Source organism: Anopheles gambiae, chromosome 2 (genome assembly GCF_943734735.2).
Source record: "Anopheles gambiae chromosome 2, idAnoGambNW_F1_1, whole genome shotgun sequence".
NCBI lineage: Eukaryota > Metazoa > Arthropoda > Insecta > Diptera > Culicidae > Anopheles > Anopheles gambiae.
This window is the reverse complement of record NC_064601.1, coordinates 34529876-34548595: the sequence shown is the minus strand read 5'-3', so window position 1 is coordinate 34548595 and position 18720 is coordinate 34529876. Positions and strand designations below refer to the sequence as shown.

The 18720-nt window shown below is 43.3% G+C and overlaps 1 protein-coding gene across 3 annotated transcripts in view; it reads left to right on the top strand.

The window, feature by feature from the left end:
• The window catches only part of LOC1269185 (atrial natriuretic peptide receptor 1), a 39832-nt gene that overhangs the window by 701 nt on the left and 20411 nt on the right, over nt 1–18720 (top strand). Inside the window, exons 2-5 of one of the 3 annotated variants that reach the window (XM_061641723.1) lie at nt 3949–4347; nt 7776–7802; nt 16659–16773; nt 17945–18089. In XM_061641723.1, the coding sequence (XP_061497707.1) occupies nt 3949–4347; nt 7776–7802; nt 16659–16773; nt 17945–18089 (686 nt within the window). Of the gene's footprint in view, nt 1–3948; nt 4348–7775; nt 7803–10747; nt 10753–16658; nt 16774–17944; nt 18090–18720 lie in introns of those variants that run through there. The other 2 variants (XM_307791.6, XM_061641724.1) reach the window with 2 other exon arrangements.

The following is an 18720-nucleotide window of genomic DNA, read 5'->3' as shown; positions in this document are numbered from 1 at the left end:
CTGTGACCCGTGCGCCCAGTGGCGCTTTATTGTTTGACGGAACGTGGATGATAGCAACGGAAGTTCAGGAATCAAATCGAATGGGAATGGAGTGGGATGAACGCTTGGTTATGAATCGTAGCTTCCTTTCAGAGTAATTAAAATGACTTCCAATTGCCTTAAGGGATTTCGTCCGGAATATGATTTCTAATGTTACCGTATCTTAACAATGGAAGTCTAATTGGTGCTCTCTACCTTTCAAGTAATCTCTTTATCCTGGAGCATTAATTTAATGATCTAGCTCGAGATGAATGGTTGTATATTAAGCATGTAATCTCACCTCAGCTCGGAAATCTCCGATAGGGCCCACACCAAATATTTCTACTCGTGTCCTGCTAATAGACGACATGAAACACCCGAGTTATTCGAGAGAAAGGCATTACGTTTGTTAAACAACTTCCTACTCTGTCGTCGTGTTCTGCTCATGACAAACCAACCGATTGTGAACGGCTTGGCCACACACTAGAGAAGCAATAATAAGTCAACAACCGTTAACGGGGAAGCCATTGTACGTTGATTAATGCGGCATAATTTAAATCAGACATTATTCTAAAATTAACATATCAATCGAAAAACATAACGACCCTGCCCGTGCAGTGTGTCCACCGCTGCCACTGTGTTGTTTTGGTTTCCTTATCCGGCGCTACAACCGCGTTGTTTTGGTTTCTGTGCGGCAGTATCTTGTAAGCCTCCTAATCTACAACATCAAAAATCTATCGTCCAAATAGCACAAATTGAAGCAAAACTTGACAGCCACCGCTTCTAGGCATATTATTCACTCGGCAAACGGTTTGACAATTGATTTGCAATAAATCAAACGTTCGGCTTTGCTTGACAGATCTCAGCGACTTGTTTCTGATCATTTCGAATGTTTGGTTTTTTTATTCTCCCCTTTCCACCGCGCTTTGATGGATCATGCCCGTAAGGTGCTGCCTGGCTTGAGATTTGGAGAAGGGCGAGCTCCAGACGAGTTCCCCACGCCCCAGGAGGGGCACGTGCAGCAACATGGCCGGTGATTTGTCAGCAAACCCTCCAAAAATCCCTTTCTGACAAATAGCTTCGCCGTTTCTTGAGGGGCGGCTCAAATGACCTTCAATCATTTCGGGGGCAGATTTTCGTTTTCCCTGCTCCAAGGCTGTTCAATTTATTATGGCCAATGTTGGAGTGTGGTAGAATTTGCTCGTCCATGAACTTAGTTTGCTTCTTTAACAAAAGTGGTTCGTATAGCAGAGGACGCAGTTTTAAGGTACTTCCCATTCGAGTTCGCCTAATTTATGACACCTTAGTATATTGAACATTCTCGCGGAGTGTATCGATATGTTGTTAACGCGGTCATAATAATAATATCCCTTTTCCACCAGCTTCCTCTTCTTGCCAGATATTCGTAGGTTTTATTTTTATTCCCTACACGCGACCCCATCGGAAAACACACACCCACACACCTGCCAGACCCTGTTCTCGGCCAGCGCACAGCACACAACACAGCTCAGCTGTTGCGCAGAGTGGTGGTGACCCTCGTTCGCCTCGCCGGCAACATCCAAACAACATCGCAACGGTTTGGATGCGCCCCAACACCGCACACTGGCAACCAGATTTCCAACCGAAAAAAAACCCTTCCCTCTCCCCCTCACCTGGTACCGGTCAGGTTAAAGGAACCACCGTCTCTTAAAACGGGCACAACAGGTCGTGCACCGAGCGCGCTAGCGGTGGTGTCATGCTCCGTGTACTGCCTGCCTGCCAGCGTTGCGTCTCGAGGGTGGCGAAAGTGAAAGGTGACAGACGGCCGGAAGGTTAAGTTACGAAAGGCCAACTCGCATGCATCTGAACCTTTTGGTATGTTGTTGCTTTCTTTCCTTTGCTCTCTTTCTTGCTCTTGCGTACAAATCCATTTGCTCGGCTGTTGATATTTGAAGACATTTCCATGACGCGGAATTTGGTCCAGCTTTTCTGAAGGGCCCTTCGTATACAACGCTTTATAACATTAATAATCTTTCCTTTTCTACTTTTCTACACTTAAACTCTCCATCTTCTGGCACGGAAGCGATAGTAGTTTTAATCGATGCAAAAGAGAGAAAAAGAACCCGCACTGAGGTTCCATTAATTTCAATAGCTCCATAGTTCAACTTAATTACCCACGAGAGAGATTCAGAATTGGCAGTGTAATTGAACGGCTTCAAATCGCGCTAACAAGCAGCCCGTTTTTTTCCGGTAGCAAAAATTGTCAACTGCCCTTACTTTTACTTTCTTCCCACACACAGACACACACCGACACAGTTACACGCACGAGCAGAAGATAAGAAACCACTTGCGAAAGTGAACTTCCCTTGGCCTTTTAGCCACCGCTTCACGGACTGTACACATGTATACAGGCAGGCAGCAGAAGCAAGAATCTGAGTGTGGTGTAAGTCGTTACTTTGTAGAAAGGATGCTTGTGGCACTTGTGTCGTTTTGTGTGTGTGTTTTTTCTTTCCTCCATTCGAATCGTCTTGCTCCTCCTTTGCTTACGTTTTTTTAAAAGGTTACTCTCTTGCATGGTTCATTAATTGGGCGATCCTTTTTCTGCCTTTCGCCCCTTCGTACGACGACAGTAATGGCAAAGAACCAAACCAACTGTATCGTTTGTGGGGTTCGCTCGTGTTTCCGTGTCTGTTTTCGAACGGTGGTAGATGTAGATTGCGATTCGGCTTTACTCCATTTCGGTGAAGATCGAGTGCAGCTTCACACAGCTATTAGCTCTGGTTTGCCTTTGGTTACCCAATGGATGGAGAAAGAAAACGAGGCAGTAAATTAAAAGCTCGCATGAGTGTCCTTTCCCAAAAATAAGCAAACAAACAAAAAAACAAAAGAAACACTACTTACTTTCCACACTATCGCGAGAAGCGAGAAGGATATGCGATTGCACGCTCTGGAGTTCATCTTTGTGTGTGCCATTGCGTTGTTCCTGGCTTTCGATATCGGCTCAACGTCCGTACTTTCTCCACACTTTCACGTCCGATACAGACACTTACTTCCTTACCGGGCATACTGGCGGTGCATTCTCTTCACTTATCACGGACACCGTTCCACAACAAAAAAAGCATTCTCTGGAGCAGTTGAAATAAATTACGTTACTCAACTAAGCGCCTAGTTGCTGTCATCACATAAATTCCACACTCTCTTAAGTCCAGTCTGTTGCCGACTGCCATCTTTGGGCTTTGGGTAATTGGGACGAACGATCCCGCGGGACTGTCTGATGCCAGGCAACAGCGACAAATGCAGGTGGAGGTGTCCTTCAGCTGGACCTTCCATTTACATGTCCACTTTGGTTCGTCCGTTTTGGGTTGTGCAGTTAAGCGGTGATGCTATCGCTTAGCAAACCCCATGAACTTCTATAATAATCGGCTCAATTAAGGGCCTGTTTTTTAAATTGTCCCTTAGCACTGAATCGGATCTATTCTTGTCGCGCGATGAAAAATCGAAGGTGAACCCACACAATTTACGCGATCGTGCTATTTTTGTCCTATTTACGACCCATTCCTCGCGCGTCTCAGGGTCAACCCTGCTAGGCCAAACTGGAGGGACAGCGTGCTCTTTCTGAAAGCCCATGAAATTCCACCTCGGCAGGATAATTTGCGATCGCTTGCATACGTAACGAGTGTGCAGAGTTAACCTTGACATGTAAGAGGGAGAGGGTGCAGCGGAAGGGTGCTGGTGCTATTGATAATGTAGGTGTCCTTTCCCACCGTGGTGCGGTAATGTTGTTTATGCTACCATCGATTTGATTCCGAGAACTTCCCGTCCCGTTCTGTCACAGCAGCAGCGTTCAAAGCCAACATTTCTTCCCAAATCTCAACAACAATCCCCTCTGTTCCTTCCTACGCTCTTTCTTACGCTTTGCCAAACGAAAAACACCCGCGGACAACCCTGCAGATGTGTTCTTTGGTCCGATCTGCGACTACGTGATTGCACCGATCGCCCGCTACAGCTCCGTCTGGGGCATTCCGCTAATCACGTCCGGCGGGCTGACCGAAGCGTTCACGCTCAAAGCGCCCCACTACCGGACGCTGACGCGCATGATGGGCAACTACCACGCGTTCGGGCTGATGATGCGCGAAATTCACCGGCACTACAACTGGACGATCCAGGCGTACCTGTACCATGAGTTTGACGAAAAGTCCGGGCGCGGCTTCACCGACTGCTCGATGGCGATCACCTCCATCAACCGGGCGATCGGCGGCAACGAAACATCGTCCGGGACCTTCGACGAGGAGACGGCCAAGTATGCCGATTACCTTCGACTGCTGCGTAATATCAAGAAGCGGGCAAGAAGTAAGTATTGCAATTTCGTTCGTGTAGCAGTAAACGCTCTCGGTACATCCGCTGCCCAGGTGCGCGGTAGTAGTGCACCGGTGCCCTGGTTTTGATTGGTTTGTTTTCGGTTTTGTTTTCTTCTGTTCTGTTTTTTGTGTGCTGTTTGTTCCTTTATGCGTGGATGAGCTGTAGTTTGCATTAATCACCCACTGACCAGATGACCTTATCACACTTTCATCATCGTTCTTACAGCCTTGCTCCCTAAGCTGTCTCAAGGGTAGACACTGTTGGACGGTTGGATGGGGCATTGTTGATTCTATTTGCAAAAAAACAACGATCTCTTTCAGTAATTGCATTTTAAAAATGTAACTGTGATATAGGTTCGTTAAGTGGCAGCAAATGATCCCATTCGATCGTTGATCTTTTGGACAATTGTTCACATTCTATCGCTCTAAACGTTCATGATGGAATGCATTCTTTGAATGAACTTGAATGGTCCTTTCAAGTTATAAACTACAAGAAAGCGTTCCAATGCGAATCGGGTCAGTTTCTTTTGGGGAGAAAAACAAGAATATCAAACCGTGCCACTCGTGCAATGCTAAATCTCACTGCTGCAGTTCCTAAAAATGGAACTTAAATGCGGGAACGAAGAACCGCTGTTGCGGTTATACAGTTGTTTGGTTTGGTCCAACTCTACCACGCAGAAGTATTTTTACCTCAATTTTGTACTGCATACCCCTCTCACACACACATATACGTACCAATTTTCCACACTGCCTGTCTTTCCGGTAATTCCTTGGGTGTGGATTTCATTGCACCATGCTGCCAAAAACGTGCAAACTTGCCAAACATCGATGATCGATTTGGAAACGTTAGCCACAGTTTTGGATGACACAGTCGGCAACCAATTGGTCGGCAGCGCCACCCTCCCCGAATTATCCTGCTTCGGTTAACTCAACGTGATAGACTAAAACCCTGGCACTAAACAAGTCTCCGGCATAATTTAAACGTGACTAATTGCTTGTGAAACATATGCACTACACTCAACGTACTGTTCCGGAATGCCCATTGAGTTTGTATGTCACACATATTTCTAAAAAAAAACACGAAATAAGAGCATATCTCATAACAGGTGACTCTTTTAATTGATTATGATGTGATCGTATTAAATATAGTTCCAATTTTCTTGTCAGTTTTTCATATATAATTTTAAAACAAATGTGTGGTGTACTATACAAATCTACATGTCATATTACTTTAAATTAACAACTATAACAGGCAACTCAAACATAAAAGCAATGGTATAACATGCCTAATTTTCGTTCAAGCCGCACCTTACCACGCCGTTAATGCAGCCCATCAAATCCTTCTGATGCAATTTAATTTCGCGTATTGTCTCAGTTTATACGGAATTCAGTCTCAACTTATATTTGTGTTGTCAAACGTTATCTGATGGATAATTTCAATTAAATTTAATTTTGCATTACCGGTGATCTGTTTTCGATGTTATCGGTTTTCTGATAGAGTAAATAATCATCCAGGAGATCTCAGAATACTTCCCAGGATTGAAGACACTTATTATCAAAGGAAACTCCGGACGCGGTTCTTGCTATGTATGTCTTGATTGAATATGTTGCTATGAAGTTGATTATTTATTGATCATTCCGGGTTTCTAGACCAGGTTTTCCGGGCGACAAACAACCCATGTGAGTGTTTTCGGGTTAAATCGCGCATACGCAGTATTTTTGGTTATTTCCATCTGCGTATAGAGTTACGTTTTATTACACTTGTTGGATATTGGTGCTTTCTTTGATATGCGCGATTTCATTGATATGCATTTGCATTGTCTTGGGTTATGATACTGGCGTGGCACCGTACTGTTTGTTTACACTAGACCTTTTTCTACATATTTTGGTTATTTGTTACTGTTCCGATTTGTGTCGCGATCTGTATAGCCAATATACCACAAAGTTAATCTCTCTGTAACTAAAAAGCATAACACTGACAAAATCAATTTAAATTGAAAAGCAATTTGTCTACGCGCAACTCAATGAGGAAAAGACAACTCACTTCCGCATCTCTCCTGTTTTATTTTTCTTCGCTTACATTTGCGTCACATCTCTTCTCAAGCTTGTCATGAACACTCGCATGATTGTACAGCGTGTACCTACTGCAGCTAATAGCTACATAAAGAGCATAGTATGTGCCATAACTTACTTCCTACGGCATCTCCTACAGTACAAAAGGCGCATAGCTATCATAGGAAAGCTTTTCAAAATCACTCAATCCGTTCCAGCTCTTAAAAGCGTCCAAGTGCTTCCTAAAATCCCCTTTTTGTGGTGAAACTCTTCTCCAATACGCATAAGTGCTTCCGTTCGTCCCAACGTGTGCCATATCAATTTCAGATCCATTCTTTACGCTTTATGACTTGTCAATGGGGTTTGCATTTATCATGAATGCGAAGGTCTGATCGGGTTCTGTGGCCACCCGGGTTTTGGGGACGATTGGCTTGATCGGTTTTATTTGCAACCGGTGTACATCGGTTCGCTGTTCCCCCGGTGCTGAGCGACAAAGAAACTAGGACGGTCCGAAAAACGTGTCCGAAGGCAAAGAGCTTCCTACAGTCGTCTCACAATCCGAGCCTTTCCACCACTCAGTCGTCAAAAGCCTCGGGAAAAGGGTGAAAATGATTTTATTTGCAAAGTCATCATCCTCATCCTCATCGCCACCGGCAGCTGTAGGCTTTTTCAGCTGACATCAGCAGCACGCAAAGTGGGTTGCGGAAAAGCCTACCACAGGCAAAAATTCAGCGCATGGGAAAACTCCTTTCCCTCGGAGCGTGGTGTACACATTATGAATTTCACCAAAGGATAATCGCTCATGCGCTTCATATCACTTATCCTCTTCCCCCACCACTCGGCTCGAAAAGCCTCGAGTTCGGGAACTTTTAGTGATTTATGGATTTACGATGGATTGTCTGTGGTTTATAGGCACTGGTAGGCTTGTTAATGGTTCGTTCATTGTTTTCTGATCAGAGAGAGAAAGAGAGGGAGAGAAAGCGAGGAAGCTCCTTAACACGAGCCACCGATTTTGCATTTATGCACGAACAAAGTGTTGCTTGCCTTATGGGTGTGACATTTCATCACGTTCCATTTCGATTATGATCGATTATGGGTCAATAAACTGGATGGAATAAAAATGGCACACTTTTAAACAATGACAAACATCTCTATCCAGTACAGTGAACTTCGTTGTACTTTACCAATCAAACCGTAATCATGTTTCCCTTTTCAATATTTGTTGTTCCTTCTGTTGATCTCTGTTTACTTTACCGTTTTTTTTTCATTTTTATCTCTTCATCATCTATCACTCATCTACATGCTCACTGATTCAGTCATTTTTTTCTACTTTTCTCCCATTTCGCCACGCTTACGCTCTCATTGCAGTTCATTTGTATCGTCGGGATTTGGTAGGTGCGTGCCTCATTCTTGAAACTTACACTCTACAAACAGCCGATTGTTCAAGCACACATACACTACGCATGATCGAACGTTACAGCACATCCCACGGCTCGATTGTTGTTGATTGAATGTCGTTATTTATCAGCTTGCTCAAACAATTGTATTTGCGTGAGATGTGTATTTATGCTTCTTTGATCCTTAATTACCAATATTTACCGCCCGTTAAATAATTCGTAATTGTTTAAGACGAGCAATGATAGTGTAAAGCACCTCGTGGAATCACCCGCTTTGATTCGTCACCCGCTTTGATCTGTCTTTACACAAACACTTTCCACGATGCCTCGTCGCTTGTAACATTCTCTACTGTCAGCTCAATTAAATATCCTGCGAACGAACTTTGCAAACAGTGCGCCATTGAATCTGCTCAACTCGAAGCTGCTCGATAAAAGTGTAAATTTTAATTACCGAAAAATTGAAATTGATAGCCTTAAAATGATTCCAGGTAACGGGCATTTAATCCGACCGGCAAAGTTTCTTAGCAAAAAACGGGCAGTCAACAGCTTACTCCCTTTACCCCTGGAGCCCATGGAGAGTTTAGGGAATAATTTTTCGTAGCTACGTATCCTCGTCGTCATTTTCCCCTCCACATTTTCCGATACTGTGTTCTATAATCCGGACGAAAACTTGCCGTATCACTTTCGTTGTCCAGAAGCTTCCAGCTCACTGCCACTACCGGTTGGGTGTTAAGTTGTGTCGTCCTGTTTTACGGATTAGTACATGGCTTATCCGTTGTCCCCGTTATCGTCTCTATTTGGAGGAAAAGTTGAAGCTATGGAAGCTTTGGGAATGTTCCCAAAGGCAGATTTCTTACAGCATCTCGCCTTACCCTACCCGCCAGCTGTCGCTAGGCAAGCAACTTTTCCGACGGAGAAAATTAATAACAAACTAGTGCGGCTGTCGAAGGGACTAACTAACGCCGCACAAATGGGAAGAATTTTGTAAGAAGGACATACTTTGCTTGGGGATAGTTTCTAGACGTACGCTTCCGGGTTGTCGTTCGTTCGCTTTACTGTGAAAAATCTGCAGTCTTTTTTAGCACTCTGATGCTTCCTACCACGATAAAACTGCGGACAGAGCGGGAATGAATACGACTTGGACGGGCTCTATTATTTACCCCTCCAGGGGAAGTGAACCTTTAAGACACTGTGGCAAACATTCCTCACGTCTATGCTTCTTCGCGAAAGCGACAACCGGTCAAACGGCGAGAACGGCTGGTACACCAAATCGGATGCAAAAACAACAAACCATACAAAAACAACTAACAGAAAAATGGAACGATCTTTTTTTTTTTGCTCCTCCAATCCTCCAACCTTTTCGTTTTATCCATTAAGCCGTGTTTTCTTTTGTTTTGCGTTTTCGCTCACTATTGTTAGCTTTTCATTATTGCCACCAGTGCAAACGGTACGCTCACGGATGCTTCCGGAATTTCGAACGGACCAACGAACCGGTGACACTATTTTTTGCCGCTGCCTCGGTACGTGCCTTCCGTCATCCGGAAACGGCCTGTCCGGGATGGATATAGAGATGCCTGTTCAGAATTATTTGCCCGCAGAAAACACATCTTCTTCATCATCATAAACGCATCTTCTTGGCGCTAGAGCGAGCCACCTTCCGCCAGCTAGTGTAGCTGTACCGATCGCGTGTAATAAAAGCAACAGAAACAAACACGTATTCCCTTCCCAAGAAAACTTCCCAAAATGAACCATGTCAACGTATCGATCGAACCTGTCACTCTGTTGGGACTGTGTGTCTTTGAAACTTTTTTGCAGAGTCGGGAGTCTTGTGGTACAAACATTGCAAAATTATATACACGAAAGATCGTGCACACCTTACCTTAGCTTCGGTACATTCGAACGACAAGAACCGCACTATTCCTACCCAGGTAGACGGCCCATTTATGAGCAAACCGTTGCCACACTACAGCACCCATACGCTGGGTGGCAAACACGGCCAGTGCTGAAACGACAAGATGCTGCCACTTTTCATGTCATTGCTTCAAAGCGAAACATAGTTTGCACTCTAGCACGATTTGCTCTCACTTCACCCACGGGCGATGCATCCTGCTGTCGCTCCGTGCAGGACACCGTTGCACCCACAGTGGCCGTGCCATGGCCGTGTCCGTACATGCGAGCATATATTAAAGCACTTAAAAACTCGACCACTTTCTTGCGTTGCTCTATGGCATGTCGGCTTGGGTCCACCGTCCCGCCGCCAACCATGGCACATCGTCGTGGAGTGAGAAGAATTCTGCTGCAATGATTAAACTTCAGCGGGCTCCATTATGGGAGTAATGGCTTTAATTAAATGTTTGAGCTTGAGAAGCGTGCCGTGGTAAGTGTGCAATGTTTATTTTCTTCGAGCTGCTGCAGCCGAAATTGTTTTATCGGTGTTTTGTTTTTTTGTTGTTGTCATTGAATATTTGAAATATGTTTAAAATTAAATTTTATCATTCTGCTTTCGTGGTGTTTTACTTTTTTGTACTTTTGTTTTGCTTCTTTGCATAACCGTCGATGGGGATACTAATGTTCTTGTAAGGTTTTCTAGGGTGTAATTTAAAATGGTTACATTGTGTGCTTGTTGACCTCTTCATAACGACTTAATTTGTTTTTAAACGAGTAGATAACAAGTTTAATTAAATAATTTTTTTATAAAGATTTGTGTTAAATTTTACAAATTTATTTTATGTCCGAAACCGCTCATGGTCTTGCTGTAACCTACGGACTCAATATTATTGTGGGGAGTAAAAAAGTAATTCAAAACATCTTGTAGAATACTTTCAGGCGCTCAGCACGACAGAGTGATTTTTTAGCTCAATTTTTTTTTTAATTTTTACATTAATTTTCAAACTTCAGTAAAGCAATATAAGACACTACGCAATCTTTATTTTCATGCAGCTATGCAAGTCTCAAAATATTCGCATTTTGTACTATTATGATTTTAAATATTTTGAGCGACAAACCCACTTTACGGCGACATTCGTCTGTGTGTAACCTTTCACTTATTTTGAATTCCATAATCTACCCACTTTATCAACAACAAACAATCCAGAACAACAAATCACTCCCTAACGAGGTGCAGAAAAACAGAGCGTACGATCCATCTCTATAAGCTGCTCTCGTTCAACAATTTATAACAACCCACATTTGTTTGTCAAAATTCAATCCCAACATTCTCCCAAGATATCAACCTTTCCTCCCCTACCGATAGCGTTCCTTGCTGTGCTGCTTTGAAATTGTACTCCCGTCGATGCGCGGTTCCAGCTTCTTCTCCACTACGACGAAGAAATAGAAACAATAAATATTGAACTCGCCCGATAGCCCACCAACGGCAAATTGTTCGATGATGAAAGTGAAATAGATTTGGCAAATCACGATGATATTGCGAACAACGCGTAGACTACCACCGGCATTCCGGTGGTAGCATAACAGCAGACAAAACCATACAGAGGAACACACCGAATCAGATCCGACAGCCGAGCATAAGGGAAAAACGGCCTCTTCCCGGTTGCACCTGTCTCGGGTGGTAACAGACAGCAGGAAATTACTTTTCCATGGGACACGTAATTATGCCGGAAAAAAAGGAGTTCTTGCCAACCAAAATCAGGGGAACCGGTGCAACGTGAGCAAACAAGAATAAAACAACCTGTTTGAGATGTTTGTGTTTGCTTGCTTAAATTGGACTTCAAACAGTGTTGTGAAGTTATGGGTTCACCCATTAGTATTACAAATTATAAATCAATTGAATTGTAATCATTAAATTTGTAAGCAACGTTAAACTATACACCACGCTTCGTTCTGTAACTACAAAACAGATGCTTTCTCGTGTGAAACAGCAAAAAAAAAACAGGTTGCGCGTGTTCCATGTTGCTCCATTTTCTACCATCGTATCATCATTTTCCGGAAACAAACGAAAATCCTTCCAGTGCGATGACGGACTGGAAAAGAGCGCAGTTTGATCCTGCCTAGATACATCCGATCCCGGGGGTCGGGTTGGATGTTTGAGTTGTCCCAGATTTAATCCATTTTGTAGTCATTGCCTCTCCTGTGAGGTAAGAGCTCGTTACCGAAGGAATGAAACGGCAAAGTTTTGCGTGTAGGAAATTTACCAAGAAAGTACGGATCTTCCGCTGTTTTCTGAAAAGTCTTGGGATAGATTTGGGTTCAATTTTCTTATTTTGCTTACTGTGCTGTGCCACATCCCGGGCAGGAAAAGGATGACGATGATGATGATGGTATGATCGCCCCCTCCGAAAAGGAAGCTTTATCAGTTTTCTATTTTATTTCCGGCGTAAGGCCGGGGTACAGGGAATATTTTTTAAGTGTTTTTGAAGTGTTACGAAGAAGCACTCTCAACTCTTTGATGGTACAATGAACGCGCTAACCACAAAAAAGCCCTTCTAAAGAAAGGGAAAAGAGAATTGTTTTCTAAATTGTGGGAAATTAGATACATCCTTTATTCTGCGCAAGCAATATTGCAAATCTGAAACGAAACTATTTCAAACACGAAGAACACACATTTCATGTTGGTAGAATAAGGTCCTCTTGTTCTAGTAGCGCCCAGTTGTAGTGTTGAAAAAAAACATTAATTTTAACACCAATCCCGCTACAGCTTTACAGCACTGGGAGTTAGTGTTTTTTCTCCCATTCCTTTCTGCATGGTCCATTTCTTTCCAGTCCCCTTCCAGCGCTTGAGGAGGAGATATTTTCGGAAACCGTCGCATAAATCATTTCCGTTATGACGCCTTCAGTGTGTATGTGTGCTTTTCTATTTACCGGCGGTATTTTTTGCCACTGTTTCGCAGATGATAAGCAAGGTCTTGTCATAACTTAACCCTGCTCATGTCCCTTTTTCCTTGGTACGTTATGCGTTTGGGTTTTTTTTTGTGTGTATGGCTCGGGTTCCTTCTCCTTTGGGGGCACCGAAAACAATACCATCCCCGAAAACAAACACCAACAAAACATTTGTGCCCGCGGTCTACGCAGTCGGTTTGTTTGTGCACACATTGTGTGTGAAAATCCCTTTCCCCCAGCTCCGATTGCAAAACAACAGCATAAGTTCAGCTTCCAGAAATACCTTTGATTCGTTGCATTATGGCATAATCTACGAAGCTCACCAAGCGGATACCGGATGGTGGTGATGGTGGTTCAAATTTCCACGAACCGGCACGCTCAGTGATTGGAGAAGACAGAACTGTGACTAAAACACGGAGTCACATCATCCATAACCCCCGTAGCCTGTAGCCGCCATACGTGCACACGTCATTTTGTGGCTTATGTAAGCCGGGAAATGGTCCTGGCAAGGACGAATGACGAACCCATTTCGCTTCGCTCGGTGGTGTACGATTACACCCTCACAGATAATAGATAACCGGCACGAACCAAAGCACACAGCAGAAAAAAACCCCTTCCGGAAAGCTAGAAAAGGGTTTTCAAGGGGCGAGTTAGCCTGATCACAACTTATGGTTTTCAATGGAACCACCGCCCGTGAACCAGCTCTCGTGCACCCCGACGGTGGTGATGACCGTTGGGTTGAACGTTTATTAATTTAGCGCTTGAATTAGCAGCCGAGAAGCTTTGCGCTGCCGGACTTTTGCTGCGTTGGTGTTCGGGTTTGGGGGAGTTAAAAATGGACCAGAAACGAGTGTAAAGAAGTTTCGTAAGCTTGGGTGTAAACAAAGGGATAACATAAATTTGGTAAATGATTATTTACGATGGAAGGGAGAGATTTTCCAAGCACTGAGCGGGGAGCTTTTAATTTAAAGCTATTTTAAGGGGGTGTCGACTTTCGGGAGCTTTGGTAAATGGTTTCTTTTTGTTGGGAAGTTCTGGAACTGATTGCACATTTAAAGTACATTTTACAATCCTCCGAGATAGATTCGGGTTGCCGGTAGAATGCGTTTATATTTTGTTCACATATTTCTGTTGGACATTTTAAATATGTTAAATTTAACGCACTATCACACATGAGATGACCATCCCAAACAATTTACTAATTTATTCCACGACACAACTTTGCTTCCCGCAAAAGGATTGCTAGCATGAGTAGCTTGGTTCAGCTCTACACCAAACAACTTGCCCGAAATATGCTTTATCTGAATATTCCCATAAGCACACCAGTGCTTTGTTATTTTTTTCCTACTATCCAAATAGTTTACTGTGCCTGACTTTTTGGAGGGAAATTGCATTCATTTCTCCCAGGAAAGCAAACATTTGTGGTTTCAAAAAAGTACACCCAGTCCAGTGACCAGTGTTGGCCGGACTAAACCATTGCCCCTGGTTTAACCCAAACAAACTTTAACGCATACACAGCAGGGGGTTTTTCCCAAAACTATTATACAAATGGGTGCAGCTAACGGACACAAGCTACGGGATGAAAGCATGCAGCCACGAGAAAAAACATGCATTGCAGGTGCATAGGATAGTTTGCAATAAACCTGGGGGAAAATATAGCTTTCCCTCCTTCTGTTTCAGTTTGATACAGTCCTCTTTTATAATATTTCCTGAAAGCTTAAAAGCATTTCAACTTTGTAGCATCGCCAAAAACAATACACTAATGGCATTAATGATAGTAAAAACGAAACAAAACAATCCACCTAACCGTGCAACCAGACATACCGAAGCAATTTCACGCCGTGAATCGTGAAAAAATAGCCAAATAACATGGCTGAAACATTTCACGCCTAGATGTATGTACACAACTGTCACCCTGTATGGTGCGATTGCGATTGTTCGATGAAATGCCAAATTTTTTTCGCGCCCGCATGTGGTGTGAAAATATTCGCCATGAAACGGATTGTTTTTTTTTGTCAAATTTCCATCGAACGTCATCGAATGTAATCGATTTTCATTTCCTCCTTTAATTTCATTTTATTTTAATATCTGTCATGAAGGCCAAATAGCGAATATTTAAAGCTAATTCTTAAAATAAATAAAACTAAACTAACTTCGATCCAACAACTAAAAAGATAAAATATAGAGCACAAAAAGATTTCAAATAACAGAACACTTTCCGTTTAAAGTGCGTAGGTGGAAATTTCAGTCTGTCAGCTGTTTGCATTGTATAGCAGTTTTCGAGCAGCTATCTAATTGAGTATAATATACAGGTGGGCTTATCCCAAGGTGTATGAATTTAGAAGGCTGTTTTTTATTGCTTCAGCTTCTGAATGAAGATTTAAAGCGTGTTTTATGTATTCGTCAAGCCTCCAGAAAGCTTGTTTGAGCAAAAGTTTTCAACCGTTCTGTCAAAAAATGATGTTCAAATTTGGTTATACAAAACATGCTATGCGACCACCTGGACTACATATACTTTGATTCCATATTCCACCACCTGATCTCTCTAATGCACCTTGGGGTACATGTAAACAACACCGTATTTTGCCATTTTTTCGAGCAGGTACTCGAATCTAATTCTAGCTTTAAGGCTAGAATAAACTAGAATGAAAATCGCAGGCTAGTTTTGTGTGTGGTTTTGTATGGAGTGTTTACATTATTTAAGCCTCCAATTGTCAAACTTCATACAAAAAGCTGACTAGAATCGTGAAGGGCCCAAATACTAGCATATTTAATAATTGGTCGCACCAGATCATCGTAAAGATTTTTTTAAATAGCTTTGATCTCTAACGATGGAGGTAAAACGTAAAAGAAACCTTTCACGGCGCGACGCCATTTGGCGGAACGTCTAGTTGCACGGTAGCGTGTCATGGTCAATGTTGTGCAAAGTTGTTTTCTCTTGTTTGTATTCCATGGGCAGTTCAAGCTCAGTGCATTTCACCCAACCCCCCCCCCCCCTCTCCTTCTTGGTAGGAAAATGCTTTATATGTTATGTGTTCAAAAATAAACTAAAAGCTTTGTTGCCATGCAAGTGGATTTTACCGGAAGGTTTACAAAAATGCACCACGAATTGCACACAAAAAGTACAACAAAACTTAAAATCGTGCATACGTTGTACTAAATAGAATAAAAATACGTAACAAATTTTATGATACTGAAAGCATAACAATTTGAAATTCTCTGCAAAACTTTTAGTTTTTGCTGCCTTCGGAGAATTATATATATAACACAGTTTCATAGAAATAAGAACTTTATTTTGTGCAAAACTTCAAGCACCAGCGTTAGCTCACTACCATCGAAATTACCCACTGGCACATTCCTTAACCCCGGCAGGGCACACAGCCGTCTGTGTATCCCACGTGCTGCATTTTTTCGTCCGAAAAATATGAAGCTTAATTGATGGGACAAAATTCGCGACCAGCGTGACAGATTATCCATTACGCAGAAGCAAGTGTACGCGCGCTTTTTCCTCCCTCACGAGGGGCGCATTCTTGTTGCAAAATCTTGTTTGCAAAACAACGTTTACGAAACAGGATTTGTTTTTTTTTTTTGTTCCTATGTTTGCTTTTACAAATCACCCAATTCCCCATCTTTCGAATGTTTGCCTTCCACTGAAAAAGCTTTTCGGCTACAAACAGCTATTAAAGCAACTACAAATAGCCGCGACCCACTCGCCCACCCTGAACACAAGCTCCTGCGACACATTCCACAAGAACCCCTCCCCCTCACCACCACCACCCCCTCTCTTCCCCCATTAGCCAACGCTTAGCGCAATTGCGCGAAAATCAATCGTCGTCGAACTCGCCGGTCCCCTTGATTGGTTGGAGGAGCAGCATGTTTGCTCTAGCTTTTCGGTGTTTGCCAGAATCTTTCACCATTTGTGCGCATCGCTACTTAACGGTTTCTTATCGTACCCTACGCAAACGTCTTATCATCTTCTTCATTTTTGTTTGTTTGTTCTCTTGTTTTTACCTTGCAGTTGTCATCATGTGTGCCAGCCCGTCGACAATACGGGAAATTATGCTAGCGGCCGCCGAACTCAACATGGTCAACAGTGGCGAGTACGTGTTCTTCAACATTGAAATCTTTGGAAGGTACGTTATGGAACGAAGGGAGGGGACGGTGAGGGGAAGAGGGAATCAATCTCACGGTTTTCCTATTTCCATTTGTTTGTTTGACAATGTAGAGGGGGAGGATTATCCCCTCATTCTAGCGTAATGTGTGCGGGAGGCGAGCTTTCAATTGAATGGAAAAGGAGCTTTTGGTGTTCGGTCGGGTAGTGCTTTATTAGATTTTCTCGCGGAAAGTAAACGAGTATCTTCTTCATGTGTAAATAATGCAACAATCCATCAATCTTAATACCTAAATTGAATCCTTTTCCTTTTTTATTGATCTATCTCACACCTACCGCCACCAGTCTGAATTTATATCAACAGTAAATATTATCATTTCAATTTAATCAAAAATTTCATGCTGCTTTTAAAATATTCTCAATTTCATCCAGACCACTTCTGGACTTCTGGATTTGCAATTCAGGTTCATTTTCCTATTATATCCTTGTCTATGAATGTTCGCCTTCAAAATGAAATTTAAATATGTAAAAAAATATTGAAACGATGCTAGTGCATGCTTCTTTAGACTACTTTTTTGTCGTACTACTATGAACTATGAGCGTAAAACAATGCCTTTCTTCATCCATGCTGCAAATCCCGGTCCAACCCCCCCCCCCCTCCCTCCCCAAACACGTATCAAATTCTGCAACCAGTGCCGGTTTATCAAAATCTTTCCAGCATCGTTCCAACTCAACTACTAGCTTCTAGCGCATACTTGAGGGACCTTAAATCCGACCCAAGTCGGACTACCGTTGTGTCTAACCATGCTCTTCGTATGCTGCTCGCAAGTTCCACTTGAAACCTCCTTCGCGAACGAAGAACCACCGCATCGACAGTCCCAAAGGCGGGCTCCCACCCCGCACTAGAGAGACACAGTGTATTAGGTTAAACCGGAGCGACCGAGAAATTTCCATTTCATTTTCGTAATAACCCACCCACCCGGTTGGGTTGGTTGTCCTTTTTTGTTGTTTTGTTTTATGCTTCTCACTGTTCCCCCACCAACCCTGCATCATCCCCTTCATCGAACCGAAGATATGATGGGTCTTGTTTCGCATTCAAATTCATTCATCTTTTTCGCTCGTGTTTTATATCTCGTTCATTTTTGCAACTTCCAATCGGCGACACTACCACCGTGTACCGTACACACCCACAGCATGACGGCCACGAAACAGCCACCCTGGTACGCCAAAAACGACACCGACGAGCGCAACCAGAAGGCGAAGGAAGCGTTCACCGCCCTGCTACAGGTGGTTGCCCGCGAACCGGAGGACGAAGAGTATCGTCAGTTTTCCAAGGAGGTAAGTTCCCCCCCTCTCTCTCTCCACGCTCTAGTTTTCGCTGGCAGGTGCTGCGGGTGGTTTTCCGCTTCCCAGTGGTCAAGGTTTTGACGGAGTGGGTTTATGTTGGGAATGGGCGGGCAAAGTCTGTTTCAATTACCGCTCATCACACTGGGCATTACAACAACCACCAGGGAGGGGAAGCATGGAAAAAGAGTTGACGAGTTGCAGTAGCAGAAAGTATGCCGGGAAGTGACCCCTTTAACTCGCCCATGAGCAGGGGAACGAGAACTGACCCTGTGCTGGCAGCACGGGGATTAAGGCTGGTAGGAAAAGTTTACGATGGAGCTTCGCAACGTGATAGAAACCCGCATTCAGCAGTTTGTCTGCTGGTTTGGTGGTCAAATTCTCTCTCTTTTTAACTCTCTCTCTTTCTCTCTCTTGCTCTGAACCCTTTTTAAATCCCTCCTTCAATTGTGTCTCATCTCTTGGGGCAACCATGACAAATGTCAAGCAAATGTGAAGGAACAAGTTTAGTTGCCCGGGGAAATTGTCATGACGTACTTGATTTAATTTTTCCCCATCCCATACGTCCAGAGAGAGAAACGCCATGCTCCCTCCCCAGTGAGTCAGTGACGGTCCAGTTTTGCTG